Consider the following 19423-nt stretch of genomic DNA (forward strand, 5'->3'; position numbering starts at 1 on the left):
CTTATGATCCTGAATATTGAATCCGAAGCTACACCAATCTTGCCCGCTATGTCAGTATTTCCAGTTAGAGGCGAATTATGTGTAAGAAAGAATGGTTCAATACACATGGGCCATAGTAAATGTATCACTGTAATAGAATTCAGTGATAAAGGCAAGTCTACATTTAGAGCTTCTCGTCACTCCTATTTCGTCTGTGGTCACACCGCATACATACGCCTACCCCTAGATTGGGATGGTACCTGTTACATTGCATTCCTTCTACCACCTGTTTTCCTAGCCCCGCCTGATTATCATAGGAATACCCATTTAGTACACAATAGACAACAGAGAGATCTCCCGATTGTCGACTACACTGAAACAGCATGGGAGCAATATACAGATTTCAATAAAGGTTTCTTTCCCTACATAGGTACAGTCACTAATAGTAAGCTGATACGTAGATTAACTAGAACCCTTGAAGCAGTAGTGAATGAAACTACTTCCGCCTTAGGCAACTTAACAGAGGAGCAGTCTGCGATGCGGATTGTTGTTCTTCAAAATCGTCTTGTCCTTGACGTCATTCTGGCCGATAGGGGCGGAGTTTGTAGGGTCATCGGATCAAGTTGCTGTGTTTTCATACCAGAAAACGCGCCGTCAGTATATAAAGCCATAACTCGACTTCATAAAACCGTAAGCCAGATACACCAGAATCCAGGCACCTGGACTTGGTCCGGTTGGTTCTGGATCGTGTTGTCAGCCTGGGGATGGAGGATCCTATCCTTCCTAGGTATTGGCTTTCTCATACTATTCAGTTGCTGCTTGTGTCTACAATGTGGGCCAGCGATTTGTGGTCTGTGTGCCACATCGTGTATCCCGCCTTCAAATTTTCATTCAAGATCCCGGAAGAAGAAAGAAGAACAAATGATGCTATATGAACAGATTGATGGATTGATGAAAATGGATATTTCATAAGGGTCCATAGGGGACAAGGAGGGAATGAGGAAATATGAATTTTATGACCAGTTATGTCCCCTATCTTAGACCCCAACGGCTCCATGTACATGCTACAAGTACATGTATGTTCCCTCCAGTTCCAGCTATGAAGACGCAAATACATGTGCGTCCAACGTCAACATGCCCTCTTTCAGATCTGCCATGAATGGGTCGAATATTCCATTCCTAAGTATGATTGGCCACCGACTTTATATGGTTCACTTTTCTAGTTTTACAGTTCAGGCGAGTAGGCCCTGAATTCTGTCATCAAGCCTTTTCCTGCTTCTGCCTCTGAAATGCTCCAGCCTGGACCTGCATCCGTGTCCATGAACTTTGTCTTACTCTCTGCGCGGCTAACGGTGCCTGACGCGGCCTGTTGCCTGCCAAAAACTGTATTCAGCCTTCAAGTTATCTGCTCCGCTCCTCATCCAATGCATTCCTGTCTAGTAGTTTAGGTAAACATCCTTCCAGCTACCGAGCAAAGGGCCCGGCCTCGCTGTCTTTATGCAAGTAATTCATAGCCCCTGTTACCATGGAAGATTCCTGCCCCCTCGCATCTCATGTAGACACATAGACGCTTGTACATGCACTAACAGTCAGTATAGAATAGATTCCGTCCGAGAGACCTTTCCTTTTGGATAAAACAGTTCCTTAAACAAAGATATTAGATACGATTTGGGATTAGGTTGACCTGACCCCCCAGACTTCTGTCTCCATATGTAGAGCTAAATGTCAATTCCCCTTCACCCTCTAGTTGCACGTCAATTACACGTCAATCACACGTCATGCGGCTGCGCGCGCATCTCTGCCAAATATTTCTGCTGACACTGCAGGATTCTCTTATGGATCCACCCACTTGTGACATCATTTTAAATGACGTTTCTAGTATACGCCTGTATTTACGCCTATTTTCATTACGTATGTGTATTCTTATCTGTATTATCAGCTGTTACGCCTCCTGCATCTGTCTTAATGCAATGCTTTTCACATATATATTGTTACTTGTCAATAATGTATTGCCTATCCCTTCCTGAACCTTCGTGGTGATGGAATAAGATTGCCTAGTTCGAACTATAATTCCTTTGTAAGGAATAAAGCCCTTTTCAGAACCTCTAATACCACGGATTCTGCCTCTTATTTTGACTGAGTTATTCTTACTAGACTTTACCGCATAAAAAATAGTACAGGTAATTTAAATATTTACCAGACCCTGGAAATGAGAAACCCACTGTTCCGATAGGATGTTTGTTCCCATCTCTGGGGTATAACTATCCTGGAAACATGGATTATTAATTATCCTCCAGAATTGACTCATGTCCCTTCTTTCTCCCGCCTCTCTTAAGTCTGCCCATGCTTCATTTTGAAGAGCAGTCTTCCTTTGTTTCAGGACCTGTTTATAAGTCCATCTACAGTGGGCTATTCTCAAGTTATCCCTAGGTTTGAATTTTAGACTAGATTTTAAGTCTCTCAGGGCACGTGAACACTTAGTATCGAACCATCTTGGTTGTGTATTATTCCTCGGCTGAGCTTTGGTTTTTAAAAGACCATCAATTATTTCGGTCACTGAGCCGAAAGCCGTAACCAGGGTACTCCCCTCAATCTTAGGGTCTAGACACTCGTCTATCTGTACTTTTCCTTTTGCCATTAATTCTTTGTAAAAGGCCACACAATCGATTTTAGACCATCTGATCCGCCTTCCCTGGTCAGTTATCTTCATCACACAGTCCACCTGGGGGCACGTCCCAGATCGACAGTGCTTTACTAGGTCCAAGGTTAGGGGGTTATGGTCACTAAAAGCATTCCAGTGAATCCCTACAGTGCCAATCCAAATTTTTACCTGTCTGGACGCTATCATGTAATCTATGTAAGAGTGACATCCTCTCCCCTTAAAGGTCGGAGTAAGTGACCCATCATGCTCCAGGGAGATCAAATCAATCGTGTGTACCAGATCGTGACTTCTCAAGAGATTACTCAGGGCTGTACCCTCTGCTGTGTGTTCAAAATGAGGACCTTTCTCGGATGGACACCGAGACCAATCTGCATTGAGGGGGAACAAAGTTCGACACAAATGACAATTCAAGTCGCCCATTAATAATGTAGCAGATTCTATCGCCCCTTTTCTATGGTCTAATTCCTGGGAAAGTCTGAATTCTAACTCCTTTATTGTAGGGTTAATACCTTCAGTGGACCCTGCATTATACAAGTTGTACAGAATCCACCTACGACCAGGGCTGCTAAAGTGTATCACTTGGATGTTATGTGAAAACCATGATACACTCCTCCATTCTCCTTCCACATTTAAATCGACATATATTGCCAACCCACCCCGCGCTCTTCCTGAGCTAGTTTTTTGGGCTGGTACAAAAAAACATTTGTATCCTGCCATATGGAGGAGCTTACTATCCACCGCCCAGGTCTCTTGTAGACAGATGATTTGAAACCCTCCAAAATACTGTCTCCATTCAATATTGGACATTTTCCCATTCAGACCCGCAATGTTCCAAGAAATAAACTTTAATTCTCCCTTCACATGCGATACCTCATTTGGTTTGCCACCTCCCTGTCTTTGCACCCTCCCCCCATCCTCTGTCCTTAGGGGACCACTTTGTAACCCATGGCTCTGTATTGATGTTACAGTTTCAGAAGGCCTCAACACTACTCCCTTTCTCCCTATAACTGGGGGACTGGGTTGAATTTCAGCCTCCAAAAATAAATTCCTAGTGTAACTTACTGATGTTGATGGTGCGAGATGCGCTTGCGGTTGTGGCACAGCTGAAGGTTTTGTTGCCCACCTCTCTGTCTCTACCCCACTAGGGCAACTTGTTTTAGTAGCCTCACCCCCAGTTGTCACCACTACTTAATGCCTTAAAATTCATGGTCAATCGTTATCTTCTAGGTTCGTGAGGGGTCGAAATCTATTTGCCCAGAAGGGGTCTTCCTGAAAATTAGCCACAGATGTATTCGTGCAAATGCTTCGATCCCTATATGTGGTTAATCCCATCCCTGGTCTCCCCTGGTAATGCCTAGAATCATGCAAGGAACGTTGCACGGGATAAAAATAACCTAATGGTAACGATCTTATAGTGCTTTCTGACTGTGGCCACCCACCTGTTAATATGTCCTCAACCGAGCTCATGTCCCTAAAGTTAACAATTACACAGTTGCCCTCCAGATTTTTCTTTGATCTGCCAATCCAGTTCACCCTTCTAACAAACAGAATTTCTCCACAGTTGTTCCCTGACAATGGTCTGTGCTTATTCAGCCAGCCATATGTCTTGTTTTTAAGTTCAGGATAAGATTCTTTCTGATCTTGCTTCAACTCTGGCACTCCCCCCAATACCACTACGTAAGGACATGCCTCAGGTGGGAGATTAATGTTCGGTAAAGGGTTGGATAATAATGGTTTCTTGGCAGAGGTTATCTGTTGTATCTCAGATGGTTTGGAAGTTATTACATTCTTATTTTGTAGTTGTGCTGTGGATATACTAGTCCCTCTACCTAACGTAGATGTGCCTCCCACCGGGTCTAGGCCCCTGTTTAGGTGGATTGTTAAGTCTACAGGTGGCGTGTCATGCCTTGACATCAACGGAGTTCTAATGTTACCCGTTAAAAGTGTATCTGCCTAAGTAGTCTCAGTGGTGTCTATATTTTGACTATTGCCTATAGGATCACTGGATACGGGAGTACCCAATGCCCTTCCCTTCTTGTGTACTTCATTTATGATTTTATCCAGCCTGCTGACTAGCGGTTTGATCTGACTCTCTATAAAGGTTTCTAGAGAAGATTGTAACTCTAGAATCCCCCGGGCCATCCAACTTGGGGGTGCTAGCTGGCAGGCCTCTTGGGGTTCAAAGACTTCAGCTGCTGGCTGTACTACTCGTCGAATACTTGATCTAAATTGATTTTTCTTGGTGCCTAAGGCCTTCTTGGGTGCACTTCTTCTCTTCCTTGTGGAGGCTTTCTTATTTAACTGGCGAATTATCTGAGTTTTGACAATTGGCAACTGCGCACATGAAATATCCTGTGTGGAAAGCTCGGGACTCAAACATAAGGGGGTCACCATGTTCTCTGTGCCGGTTTCCTGAGGTAGGGTGGGAGGGGCAATCACTGGAGTTAATGACAGCCTTCTCTCCGTGCGCTCTATTTCGTCTGAGACTACCCCTAGTGCTTTCCTCAACATACGATCAATTGCAGTAGGTTGCAATTTTAGGGGGGGCTGGGATTTAGGTTCCTGGACTACAATCCTCGGTGACAGAGGGATGTTTGATTTGGCCTTGGCGGCACGGGTTTTTACTTTAGTTGCCATGCTCAATCGTCCTGCGGTTGACTAACCCACACGCTAGCTCACTGGAACAATAGACCCGGCCAACTATAAGACAATAACCATAAGCCCTCACAGTCCCTCCAAAGGTGGCTTACAGTTATTCTTTGGGTGCCCAGTGTTCGGATCAGTGGTCCTACTTCTCCTTAGCCCTGTGTCCCGAGTCACCAGTTGGGCGCCCTCTTGTCAACAAACGTGTGTCCCGGGCCAAAGAGCCAAGAGGGGGGGCCCAGCCCAGCTTCGGCCAGCCCCAGACGGCCACAGACGGCCCGCCCTTTGCGCGTGTCCTCGCGGGACGAAGATCCAGGTAAGCCTTTATGCGCCTCCTGGCGCGCTGGAAATGACGGGAGTTCGGGATGATGGGAATTGTGGTTTCCCCCACACACCTCGGAGGAGCCAAGCCCGGCCGGCGTGGGAGGCAGCAGAGCAAAGCAGATCGTGGGAGGCAGCAGAGCAGAACCCCAGCGGTGAGTGGCGTCTGGCGGAGTGAGGTCCGGCCACAGTCTCCCAGCCCTCGTTATAGGTTTCACAGCCTCCTTGGTCCCAGGTGAGCCTTTATGCGCCTCCTGGCACGGTGGAAATGACGGGAGCTCGGGATGATGGGAATTGTAGTTTCCCTCACACGCCTCGGCGGAGCCAAGCCCGGCCTGCGTGGGAGGCAGCAGAGCAAAGCAGAACCCCAGCGGTGAGTGGCGTCTCTTGAAGGGCTGGATCGCAGTGCCGGCTGGGGTCCGGCTCCCCTTCCTTTCTGGCTTGGTCACCTTTGGGAGTCTTTTGGGTCTCTCCTCATCATAGCAAGATGTCTTCTTTCAGCGTTTCAGGTGATGGCGGACTAAACAACTCCGGCTCGGTCTCGATCCTGTTGCAGGCTCTTCGTCTAACTCAAAACCTTGGATGTCAGGTTCCGCTTCCACTTTGTCGCCTCCAATTACAGGTTAAGGCCCCTAGGCCTGAGGCATCCCAGTGGGCCAACGGGCCAGTGTTGTGAGCGCAGAATCCTCGAGCCCTCGGTAGACTTGCGAAAGCAGTTGCGGACATAGATGCAGCTCTCAGCTCACACGGCCACACTTTACCGCTCTCACCGACTCCACCCCTCTCCCTGCAAAGGCGAAGAGGTAGAAGGTAGCCCCCGGTGGGTGCAGAGGGAGATGCAGAGGGAAGTGCCGCTAGTGGGGGCCGCTCCCCGCACTGTTTTCACCACACACTCCGCAGCTCTTACCGCATACGTCGACCGCCCACCCGCCAGCCACGACCCACGCTAACCGCTAGTAGGGGGGCAGGCACTCGGGAGATAGAGGCAGGCAGCAGGCAGGTTGGTACGGGGGATAATGCCGCCGGCGGGAGCAGCCGGGAGCATCGAGGCGCGTCTTCCGCGTCTCGTCTCCTTTCCTCGCATTCACCAGAGCTATCTTACCAATGGCAACTTGTACTGGCTTAGTTAGTATAGTGCTCAGTCGCGGCTCGCCAGGGGGAGGGGGGCCACGCGGGGGTGGGGGCCGGGGAATTAAATATAAAAAAACTGAAAACTTACCTCACATCCGGTCCACACCACCTCTGCTCCCCTTGGCGCCTTCACGAACGGCACTGACTGGAGTGGACTGGCAACCCCTCTCAGCCAATCCTGGCACTGCCAGCAGCGCCAGGATTGGCTTAGGGCACGGTTACTACTCGCCCGCCTGCCCATTAGGAGACCGAGGTTTGAGCCTTTGCTCAACCCTCGCTCTCCTAATGGGCATGCGCCAGCCAGAGCAGACACTAGTGCGCATGACTGGGCACGGCGGAAAAATTCACCCACCTTCCCCACTCATGCACACTTGTGCTGCTGCCTCTTGCCCCTGGTCTGACAATCATGTCAGTCAACATGACGCCGGACCGACCACCCCCTTCAGACTCTGAAGGGGGTGGGCGGTCCGACGTCATGCTGACTGACATGATTGTCAGGTCTCCCTCGGCGTCTTTGAACTTAAGTAAACTGATTACTTAAGTTCAAAGACACCGAGGGAGCTGCAGGCGGGGGGACTACGCACCAACGCCCCAGTGGACGCACAGCGCCTGCTGACATTGCTGTGCACATTTTGAGTTATGAGTTGCGTTCACTAACCTATATCTATACTTCATTACCATATCTATACGTCGTTCCCCCGTGGGAGAATTTGACTGCTCATCCACTGCGGCCACGGAGAGTTACGTACTGAAGGGGTACTTGGCTCAGTTGCTCTAGATGCATAGTAGGTCGGGCACCAGGACATCAAGAGTAAAAAGCCTCAACCACCACGGTTTTGCCCAGTAGCCCCTACTTGCCCTGTGTCCCTCTGAAAAGGGGGCTGACAGCCTGCTTTGTGGCAGTTCTCAAAATCCACAAAGCACCTCGTAAGGTAACACTACATGCAGCACCCAAGGTGAGAAGTGATGTGTGCATGATACAGAAACAAGAATAAGAGGCGACTGATGTAGATTTGAATAATGTGGTCTGGAGTACAACAGGGAGAGGCCGAGATTTGCGCTTGAATCGCAGTAAAAAGAGAAGAAAATGTTTTAAAAAATGTAAGAGTCATCTGCATAAAAATGTGATACAACACAAAAAGAGTAAATTATATAAGTAAACAGAATATTACAAAGAGATAAGGGTAAACGACCTAGATACAACCAGGAGAGACTCTAAAGGGAATAGGAGAAGGTCCAGGCATAGAACCCTTTGAACATACTGAGAAACTCTAAGCAGATAGATTAGTGTGAAACCAGTCCCAAGGAAATTGGGTAATCCCTAGTGAAGAAATAGAATTGATATGAGTGGATTGGTCCTCTGTGTCAAGAGCTGGGGAAAGGTCTAGTAAGATGCGAAAAGAGGAGAGCTGATTGTAGCATGACTAAAAAATAAAAACTGTTAGCAGAGCAGGTTCAGTAGAAAATCGAGGTCTAAAACCTGACTGTATGGGAGAAAAGTATCAGTTTGAAGAAAGGAAATTTAGCGGGTAAAAAACGATGTCTAAGGATTTAAAAAAATAATAGCGTGGTTGAATACTGAAGAAATAGAGAGATGGACTATCATACAGGGTGTTCTTGGGTTGGAACAATAAGTTAAAATACCTACTTCAGTGCTTTCAAGAAATGTTGGTCATCCTTATAACAATGTTTTTACAATAATTATCTTTGTGTTAAAGCTTCCTACCAGATTCGTGAAATATACAGACACGCACAGTGCTCATGGATAACAAAAGAATGCGCCATAAATGTATTATAAGAGCATCCACCACCCAGCCCTTCATCTAGACATTTTCATCTATATTTGAGTGAGAGACATACCTTCCCACATAGCATAGCAGAAAGGATGAACTACATTTCTGTTAGCAAAAAAAGATGTTTGTAGTTACTTTAAAACCATTCACTTTCACCCTCGTGAGTCCTCAATCCTAATAGCTGACCCTCTGAAGAATCTTCATCTTATGATACTGGCGATGCTCCTGTTAGTTAGCAATGTTATCGGACTTGGCCCTCTCTGCGGCGTCACCCCCCGAAAAAAGTTCCTTCACTCCTCTTGTTTTACCGAATCCATTTTTGTTGGCCTTAGGGCTCTGTGCACTTTACCACAGCTAACCAGTTCTTAAGTGCTTTTGCTCTCCCCTTTAAAAGTCCCGAGTAAAGTGGTACTACATGTACCCACAGCCTGTAAATCAAATGGTACTAGGGGCATGCAGCACTTATTGTGCCACCTACTTAAGTAGCCTTTTTAAAAATGTTTCAGGTCTGCCATTGTAGCCTGTGTACTGTTTTAAACTGCCAATTCAACGTGGCAAAATAACTCCTTTGCCAAACCTAAAACTCCCTTTTTATTAGTCACCCCTAGGGTAGGCCCTAAACAACCTCTAAGGAAGGGTGCATTGCATTTAAAAGGTTTGATATGTACTTCTAAGTTTTACATGTCCTGGTAGTGGAAAACCTCCGGATTCCTTTTTCCCTACTGAGGCCTACCTCGCCCATATATTACATGGCATCCACCAGCACTCCAAAGAGAGCATTCAATGCAATGCGCAAGAAAAGACGCTAGGGAACAACCTTATCACTAATTAGTGTAAATGACTCAAGTAAAATCATAATAATACTATCCTCTTAAGACTTTTACTTAGAAAATGACTTTTTTGTCAAATATTGACACGTTCTTAAAGTAACATTGCAGTCGCATGATCTGTGTTGTTTTCCTTGAACTGAATTGAATGTTTATGCTAAATGGGAAGATGAACATGGTATGTGCGTTGGCCGCTGTTAATTATAATGTAGACATAGTTGCAAATTATATATGTATTTATGTAGCGCTTACAATTTCTGATGAGGCAGTAAAGTGCTTTTTCAGTGACTAGCACACTACTCTGCAACCGAAGATTCGCAGTTAGTAGATGAGTACGATTTTTTTTTAGGTTTCGTCTGCACAGTGTAAAATCTTTTGCATTTAATATATCTTAAATGGGGACTCTTATCAGTTCCCATGGCCGAATTACTGTGTTCATTCGCTTTTGTGTGGGACTTTTTTTTGTTAACTTCCCCTGGCTGCAAGCATTTACAATACTTCTATAGCTGTTCACACTGTTTAAGCCCCATTCACTGTCAAGATAAGATCTCTTCCCACAGAAAAGGCAAACAACTTCTAACAGTATGCGGGAATGCTTGCTCTTTATTACTTTGTTGTGTAAAGCAGATGCTTTAGCCTTAGAACTTTTGTGGCATTTCCTATTCATGCCTCACTACATTTCTTTGCACTTTGTAGGCATTATCGGATTGATTTTTTCAACTTAATCTATTTGGTCATTGTGATCAAATTCTTAAATGTTGTAATAAACATTGCACGTTAAAAATAAAGGTAACATACAAGCGCTATGCTATATTTTACTACTAAACAGGTAGTCGCAATTGCAGTTACCTTGCAGTTAAAAGAGGTTTGATTTAAATGGTGCATCAGGTGCACTGGCAGTGGGGACAAAAGTTGTCAGAACTCCACAAACATCAAATATTGCTATATTTTACTACTAAACAGGCAGTCATAATGCACTTAACTAGCAAGCGCTAGAGTCATGATTTCAATAGTGCAGCAAGTGCAGTGGCACCGGGACCATAAGCTTTAGGCACCCCAATAAACATCGATTATTGTAGTATTTTACAACTAAACAGGCAGTCACAAGTGCAGTTACCTGGCAGCTGAAAAGGGCGATATTTAAATGGTGCAGTGGCACCGGCGCCAATACAGCGGCGTAGCTAGGGGGGGGCGGTGGGGGCGGACCGCCCCAGGCGGCACTATTTAGGAGGCGGCGGCCGCGCGGCACTGGTGGCCCGTTGTGACGGCCTTTATAATTTATTTGGGGACACTCACTGACACTACTGTAAGTGTCCCCATATAAATAATAAAGTCCGCCGCAACGGAAAAGGGCGTGAGGCTTAACGGAGGGGAGAAAAGCAACCTGTGCGCGACTAGGGGAGGAAGTGACAATTTTGAGAAGAATCCAGGGCATTTGGAAAAAGCACACGAGCGCCAGGGGTTAAGGGTCGCGCGATAATGGTCGCGCGATAATGGATTAGTGAGCACGGACGGCTCAAAAGCAAGCGCGATAAACTCAGTTTGGGTGTGACAGAGCTCGTGGTGCAACTTTGAAAATGGGCCTGCTGGATGGGTATGGGACAGTAAACTCATAGGGGGGGGGGGGGGGGGGTGAACAGTGCTCACTGGTTCGGACAGGCTGAATAAAACTGTGACTGTGGAAGAGGGCTCGAAACCAGTCTGGGACGGCAGAAACGGTGCAGTGCGACCTGGCGACGAAGCTGCTGTACAAAACCGGTTGATGGAGAAGTGCGCCACCACACTCGCTGTAATGATGCACAGCTCTGGCGGATGGGCTGGCACAGTCGTGTCTGCACACTTCTGGCTGGTTTGGAGCTGCACACTACCCCCTGCTGGGGATGTTGGTCAATACTGTCTGAATGCATGATGTTGTCTCATAAGCAGGGACATGGCTACCATTTGGTGCAGCAGGTTCAGTGGCACCTGGGCCATTTAAACCATAACAATGCCGTATTTCACGAACCCCAACAGTTAAAGAGGCCATGTCCCTTGCTTTTACCAGGGCCCAGGAAATCCTTGCTACGCTACTGCTCATAAGAGAAGGGCACCATACTCAATGCTGAGGAAGCTGCACAGTTCGAACTGAAAGGGGTTTGACAGAGACTGCTACACTGTACTAGCAAACCCTCTCGGGGCCATTGTCAGCCAGTACCTCTCTTCTGGCACTTTTCAAGCTGACTTCGAGCTAAACATCCTTAAGGTACAAGTCTTCGACAAGATAGACCCATCCAACCATAGACAATACCTTGTAGGCCTTTCTTACGTACTCATCGGAAGATCAGACATCGCACAGCTCTTCACCTTTATGGGAGAACATAGTGTTATTTAGCATTTGGTGGACTGGGTACTTACTCGTTGTCTGCAAAACTCTCAGTTTGCCTTCTGTATTCAGTCAGCCAAATAGTCATGCTTCCAACTGCTGAGCTTCTGCTGGCTCCACCAACCGAGGCTCAGCCAAATAAAACCTTTGACTAGCCACCATAGTGACCGCAAGCAGAAGGTCAGAGTGTATAAGACTGTACTCCTTTATTTACGGTGGACGTTCCAAAATAGTTTTTTCCTGTTTGGGACCTCCTTGGAAAGCTTGTCAGGGATTTCACCTCACAGTGACCTTTTAATATTGTTTTTCAAAAACAATCTCCCACTTTGCAAGTTTGTTTTTGAAAAACAAAAAACTTTGCTTTGCGGGCACACCGGCCATAGCTATGTACTATAGCGCCAAGATACCCGTTGGGTGATAGTCGCGCTCTACTAATATCGCATACAATACAATACAATACAACGGGCCACCAGTGCCGCGCTGAGTGCGTGCAGCCCCATTTTTTGAAGTGCACGGACGCAACTGCTGCCTGCAGCGCACGCACAACCACCTAGCGTGTGGTCGGGCACGCGCTGCGACCGAGGTGACATCAGAGGCCCTCTGAATTTCGGGGGAACAGGGGAAATCATCAACAGAGAGAAAGGATGACTCTGTCTCAGGGTCATCCGGGGAGCAGACTGTAGTTACACCATCAAACTTTCCACCGCATTAGCTTACGCGCTCACCGCGCTTCGTGGGGGGGGGGGATACAAATAGTGCTCACGGACTCAAGCCATCTTTTCATGCTTTCTAAGAAAGGAGTCGGAGAAAAGCCTTCTCAATCACCAGGAAAGTGGAGGTATGTATTATTCCTAGAAGTGGCACGGGGGAGCAATTATTTTGTTTTGGGGTACATAGCCGGAAGGGGGGTGCACAGAGGTTATACATGTTGTTTGCATTACTGGACCAATAAGGTTTACTCATCCTATCTCTTCCTCTTTTCCTCTTTTGCACCCACCCCTTCCCCCAGTTTCCCTCGTCCAGATCTTTCACTCACGGCTGCAAGGCTGCGGTGATTTGTGGAAAATCTCAGTCAGTCCTAACTTCATTTCAGGTCAATTGGTTGTTCGTAGGTTTTGGGACACACATACTGGGGGTAAGCAAAATATTTTTTACCCTGACAAAGTTTCTGATTTTTTCAACTCAGATTTTTTTTGTACATTGTTAGATTATGCACATTGTTTTGCAAGTTAATGTACCTATACCTAACCCAGCTAAGCCAAAAAAAGTGCGACTAAATTCTCCCTCCAAGGGTACTTTTTGAGTACATTTTCTATGCACAGCGTCATTAAACAACAAAAGAAAGTATAGGTCCTCGATTTATTGTGGCTGTACTTTTGGTGGTAATACCAAATGTGGTACATTTCACTACCACAGTGTGCAATATTTACCAGGTGCGGTTTTACCTACCTATCTTGAGGTTTGACAGTCAGAGTGAGTTACAACATATAGCATTGGTGTTAGTACACATATTAACTGAATATTTTTCTTTTTTTCCTATTTTCTTTTATTTTTGGAGATTTCTTGTTGCAAAAAGCCCAGAAACACAATTCATTATGTGGTAATTACTGCAAAGCTTGGGTTCTCAATTTAGGTGGAAACCTACATTTAAGCTTGAATCAGGATTTCCATGACAATCAGAATTGGGCACTGTTTTCTGCAATGACATTTTGACAAAAAATTCAGTCTCTGGAATGAGCTTTTAATCAAAGGCATGCCTCCTGGGGATTGTGAAAATAAAGGCCTCTGTGGCTGCATCACTCAGAGACATTACCCAAGGAAACCTAACACACCTGGTGGCTATTCAATTTGCTAAAAAAACAACCAGGCTCATAATATGTGCTAGGAGAAGGAAACAGGTCTGTTCATATTACAGTATATTATCATCATGGTTTTCGGATCCCAGTTGCACTTCCGTACATTGCAAGCCGCACAGAAGGCCAAACAATTGACCCAAAACACAGCAAAAAAAGTTAGATCTTCACTTGCAGTAGTACCACAAACAAGGGCAGATTTACCACTTTTGGGAATTCAGAAAAAATTCTCAGTGTTATGACTTGAAAGTTGTGCCTGGTGAACGTTTCCAGGTATCCTACGGTGAACATCATGTTACATGTTTGCGAGGCTCCCATTTCCCAAATCATAATTCTACACCATGTACAATTACGCACTGTGGAAATGCAGCAAGCATGTTGAAATTAGGCCTGGGCAGAATTATTAATTCCGCGAGTGGAATTGGAAGAATTTGGTAATTTCGAGTTAGTCTTGTAACGTGGAATTACTTATAAATGGCATCGCTCCACCGGCAGAATTAATCTGCAGTAAATTCTAAAGAGTGAGCAGTCCATCTAAGTTTAAAAATCACTACAGATGAAAGTTTAATCTGCAGTGTTTTAAAAAATTTTTTATTTAGAGTGACTGCTCTCTCTTGAGGCCCTGTTTAGAAACCACTGCAGAGCATACCCCACAGCGCCCTTACATACTCTGCAGTAATTACTGTAGATTATGTAAGGGCAGCAAGGGGTATGCACTGCAAAGTGATATGCAGTGGTTTCTAAAGTTTAGTATGTCGTTACATACTCTGCAGTAATCACTGCAGAGTATGTATGGGTGGCGAGAGGTGTTTGGCCGTGCTATTTTGTTATTGCATAATGCATCCGTTTTTGGATGCAAGGGTGCATTTTGCACTAAAAAATAGCACCAAATGTCCACTCTGCCCAGTCGTGGAATTTCGTGGAATCTCACAGAATTTTTATGTAATTCCACAGAATTCCGCAGAATCAAATTGTGCCAATTCCACCCATCCCTAGTTGAAATTAACTTTGTGAATTGAGGTTGTAGGCTGCTAATGAAAAATGTTTTAGGTTCTGTCATTATCCAAGTGTAACTTTCTCTCAAATGTTCCCTTTGCTCATGACAGGCCCAGGCAATCTGGAAGCAATTGTCACAGTAGGTAAACCTGGCAATCAGTGATCTCAAAAGATTTTTCTTTATGTTTGTTTCAATTAGAATTTTTCATTGAACTTGGCATCCCCTTAATTTGTCACCTCAAGTGGCTGCTAGCTGTCTCTGTGGAAAGGCCATCCGTAATTTGGGAGAATTTAGAATAAAATTACCTTCTGGCCCTGAGAGGTATGTATGTGCAAATGTATTTGGTGACTGTATAGTGCAAATCTAACCAAAAGGCAGTGGAGGACTATGAAGGCTCAAAATAAAAATACAACGAGCAAGTGATTAGAGAGGTAGCGGGGTTCTGGGTGCAGAAGTGCACTGTCACTCTATTGTGATGTAATGTTCTTTAAAGAGGATTGTGTTAGACGATTTCCTAAACTAGAGCATGAGTGGGTCTTTCCTGATGGAAATGGCGATGTTGTTCAAAATCCTGGATACATAGATGAAGGCTTGTTGCCTTGTTTTCTTGTTTTTCATACTCCTTTGCATCCGTTTTGGTGGTGTCTGACTGAGTATGTGCATAGCGCCAGCAGAGATGGCGAACTATGCAAGGGTGCTGGCTACCACAGCTTGGTAAATGATGCAGCGGGTTTTGAAGATGGTGCAGGCTGACATGGAGTTCCATCAGGATGAGGGAGTGATGTGAACAGAATTCTTCCGGCCCTGGATGAGGCATTATGCTGCATGTAGGATGCCCTTAAAGGGGTGCAGTTGGCAGTCTGGGAGGCCACGGAGCAGGGCATAGGTACCATCCTGGTGCAAGCATGTGAGAGCTCGAACAGCAGTTCCAGGTTGAATCCAAGTGGCTTGGAGATGGGTAGAATTTGGGATTTGAAGCCATCAAGGTTCATATCACTGTGCAAGATTTTCGCTGCTTGTTTCTTGCTGTTCTTGGCAAATAAAAGGAATTCAGTCTTGGTGGGTTGAGCAAGAGGCAAGGTTTGAACATCCAAAAATGAAGCCAGTTAATTGGGGGGACCATGATATTTGGTCATTTAATGTCAGCTGTAGATGATGGATCCCCGAACAGTGTCATGTATGTGCATGTTTGCATTGTGCTGAGGGGATTACCAGGTATTCGTTCACGCAGCTCTCTGATGGATGTCACATGCGTTTTTTCTGAGTCCCCAGATATATCATGCAGTCTGTGTTTGCTCCTTTGTACTGCCAGTCACCGGTGTATTCAACTGTGTAGCCTTGGACCGTGTCATGTATGTGCATGTAACTTGCATGATCGAGGTAACTATTAGCGGCGATACTGCGTGTCTCTCGGACCTCTTTCAAGTGCTTACCATCCTTTTTCTCAGCCACCCTCTCCCCCCAGGGGCGGCAATCTGAGGGATAGCCCCGGGCGCCACAAGCTCTAGCTACGCCTCTGCGCCAATAGTTATCATAACGCCACTAAACACTAAATATTGCTATATTTTACTACTAAACAGACAGTCACAAGTGCAGTTATCTTGGAGGCAACAGGGTCATTATTTGAATGGTGCAGCAGATGCATTGGCACCATGCACAAAAGTTGTCAGAACTCCACTAAATACCTAATACTGCTATATTTTACAACTAAACAGGCAGTCATAAGTGCAGTTACCATGCAGTTAAAAGGGACTTGATTTGAACGGTGCAGCAGGTGCAGTGGCAGTGGGACCAAAAGCTCTAGGGACCCCATTAACCCAGATTATTGCTAAATGTTACTACTAAACAAGACAGTCACAAGTGCATTTATCAAGCAAGCAATGGAGTCATGATTTGAATGGTGCAGCAGGTGCAGTAGAACCAGGTCCAAAAGCTCTAGGCACCCCACTAAACACCTAACAATTGCTATATTTTACCACTAAACAGGCATTCACAAATGCAGTTACCGTGCAGACAACAGGGTCATGATTTTAATAGTGCAGCAGGTACAGTGGCACCGGGCACAAAAGTTGTCAGAACTCTTCTAAACACCAAATATTGCTATATTTAACTACTAAATAGGCAGTTTCATGTGCAGTTACCTTGCAAGCACTAGGGTTGTGATTTCAATGGGGCAGCAGGTGCAGTGACACCGGGACTCAAAGCTCTAGGAACCCCTCTAAACAACAAATGTTTTACTACTAAACAGGCAGTCACAAGTGCAGTTATCTTACAGGCAACTGCGATATGTTTTTAATGGTGCAGCAGGTGCAGTGGCACTGGGATCAAAAGTTGTCGTAACACCTCTAAACCCCAAATATTGCTATATTTACTACTACACAGAGAGTCCTAAGGCAGTTATCTTGAAAGTTTGAGAAGGATGTTTTGGAATCCATAATAGTCAGAAAGGTTTGGCATGAGTTAGAGCAGTGATACTCACAGTACGGCCCCTGGTTGAACAGCAGCACTTGGCTGCTATTTACTTTACAAAGCACTAATACTTATAAACATATTAAATAAATGGGAAGCATGTATTTACAATCGAACTGAAGTAAAAAAACAAAAACGCATAGAAGCTATGGTGAACGTGTCTTAAAGTCATTTTGAAATAAACGTGCAAAGATTTGATAACGCGTCCCTTCAAAATTAACAGCAAATTATAAAAGTGCATTGCGATTTTTTTTGTTTTTATTGTGACAGTTTTCACACATGAATTTAGAAACATAAACAATTAAGCCCCATCCCACCGCCTCCATTCCTCCAGACAATAATGCTAATAAGCAAAGTAAAATAAAACAATTGCCCAGGATCACACAGTGTGGTCAAGTGCGGAAGCTGGGATTGCTTCCAGGTGCAATAGTACAACAACTAGATTTACATGTCGCTCCCCTACGCCCACTTTACAATTCCCAAACACCCGACTGCCACCAAGCTGGCATCAGTGCGGCCCTCAGTCACACCACATATTAACTTTTTGGCCCCTGGGGAAATGTCTGAAGAGGGAGGAGGGAGAAATATCGAGTTGTGCAGATCGAATGTCCTGCAAATCCGAAGCTAGAATTCCTTCTCTAGTTATCTGATTTTTTTTAAAGCAAAAACACAAGCAGAGTCCTCGCTTTTATGTTTTTCTGTAAATGGCAAAATTATTTATTTGCAGCTAGGAGGACCACACGTGTGACCTACGAGTCAGAGACATAAGTGGTCTTGCGACAGCAGCCAAAAATCTACCTCAGGCAGTAAAGGTTTTATCCGTACAAGATCGCATGGTGTTTGCATTTAAAAAAAAAATGTACTTTAATCCGGCTAACATGGTGGCCCCTTACTCTTTCTTCTTAATCCTGAACAGTGACGTGCGCGTGTTTGTGTGCGTGACGCATTTCAGCATACACTGAAGCATACACTGACCAAAACAACATTAGGCTACCTGTAGCACAGCACAAGAACACGGTATTGGTCTAGTAACAAATGTAGATTATGTTCGCAGGAACCGAGTTGTGGAATTCAGTAAACTTCCAATGATTTCACCTTCCCAGTGCACAGGCTGTTCTTTCTGAGTGGGACGTACATAATTACGTAGATAATGTATTAAAAAAAAAATCTGGATTAACCCCATCTTCCTTTGACGGTTTTCTGAAATGAATTGTTTTGGAAGTGAGCTTTGTTTCCCAATCTTCCTTGGCGAGCTCCAGGCGGATTATGTTTTCGAGAGAGTAGACTCGTTCCCCTGGGATCCCCCCTTAGTCTGGCTTTGTGTTGCTTCGAAACCAATGCTTCATATGAAAATGCCATTCTCCGAGCAGGAAACTGCTTGAGGCCTGAAGAGGTTAAGAATGCCCCCTTTAAGTCGCAAACATTCAGGTGTCCCACCGTGCCAGCTAGCCCTTTAAACTGTCTGCAGCCCTTTCATTAGTAAACCCGGAGCTGCCACTATCGCGGGCAGTGTGTGTGTCTGCCGCTGCAAAAAGATCTTTACATTTCTTTGTTGTGCAGCCAAGTTGTGATCTAAACTCCACCTACCTACTCCAGACTGAGCATTCACATTTTTTGCAAAATAAAGAGTTACATTATTAGGCGCCTAAGCCACTGCAGTCTTGCGTGGACTGTTCCATGGTCGCAGACGGGCGGAAAGTTTGAAGGGCTGCATTGAATATTGATTCCACTGCAATCGATCCGTGCAGGGGCAGGTCAGCGATGTGGTGCTTGCAGTTCTACCGGTGGCTGTCGACTTTCTGGCTGCTGAACTCACTCCTGCTGCTGCTGCTGGATACCCCGCCGCAGGCGCTAGGCTTGCCTCCTGTGAAGTACTCTCATGCTGGCATCTGTCCCAATGACATGAACCCCAACCTGTGGGTGGACGCGCAGAGTACCTGCCAGAGGGAATGTGAAACCGACCAAGTAAGTGCAAACGCGTTCTGCATGGCTGTTCTGCCCTTTGACTGGTGACGTTTTGCTGCTATCTGACAGTCTGCAGTTGCAGAAGCAAGCCACTGCAGTTACGAGTTAGCGCGTTTCAAGATGTGCACGGCTGCTAACAGAAATAAACAGTCCACGCGTTGAGCTCCCTAGAGAAATGGCTTTCCTGAAGAAAAGGCTTTCTTTCTGTAATGTACACAGAGTGGCCCTACTGCTGCACAAATAGTGTCCAGACCTTTCACTTTCAAAGCATTCCGCAGTTAACGCATTTCATCCTTTGATTGGTGTTGCACCGAAACGCTCTTGCCTGCTTTGTCAGCACAGGAAATGAAACAATAGTTTTAATACATCTGTTTTCCTGTGTGGCCACGCTGAACACAATTAGTCATACAAAGGTTTAACG

The 19423-nt window shown here is 45.5% G+C and overlaps 1 protein-coding gene across 3 annotated transcripts in view; it reads left to right on the forward strand.

Annotated features, from left to right (window-relative positions):
* The window catches only part of WFIKKN2 (WAP, follistatin/kazal, immunoglobulin, kunitz and netrin domain containing 2), a 583689-nt gene that overhangs the window by 211511 nt on the left and 352755 nt on the right, over nucleotides 1-19423 (forward strand). The window contains exon 1 of one of the 3 annotated variants that reach the window (XM_085617148.1): nucleotides 18157-19002. The exons of the other annotated variants lie outside the window; for them this stretch is intronic. Within the exon in view, the coding sequence (XP_085473274.1) occupies nucleotides 18799-19002 (204 nt within the window). The 5' untranslated portion in view covers nucleotides 18157-18798. Of the gene's footprint in view, nucleotides 1-18156; nucleotides 19003-19423 lie in introns of those variants that run through there. 3 annotated transcript variants of the gene reach the window in all.

The sequence above is a fragment of the Triturus cristatus genome, chromosome 7, assembly GCF_964204655.1.
Source record: "Triturus cristatus chromosome 7, aTriCri1.1, whole genome shotgun sequence".
In the NCBI taxonomy this organism is placed as follows: Eukaryota; Metazoa; Chordata; class Amphibia; order Caudata; family Salamandridae; genus Triturus; species Triturus cristatus.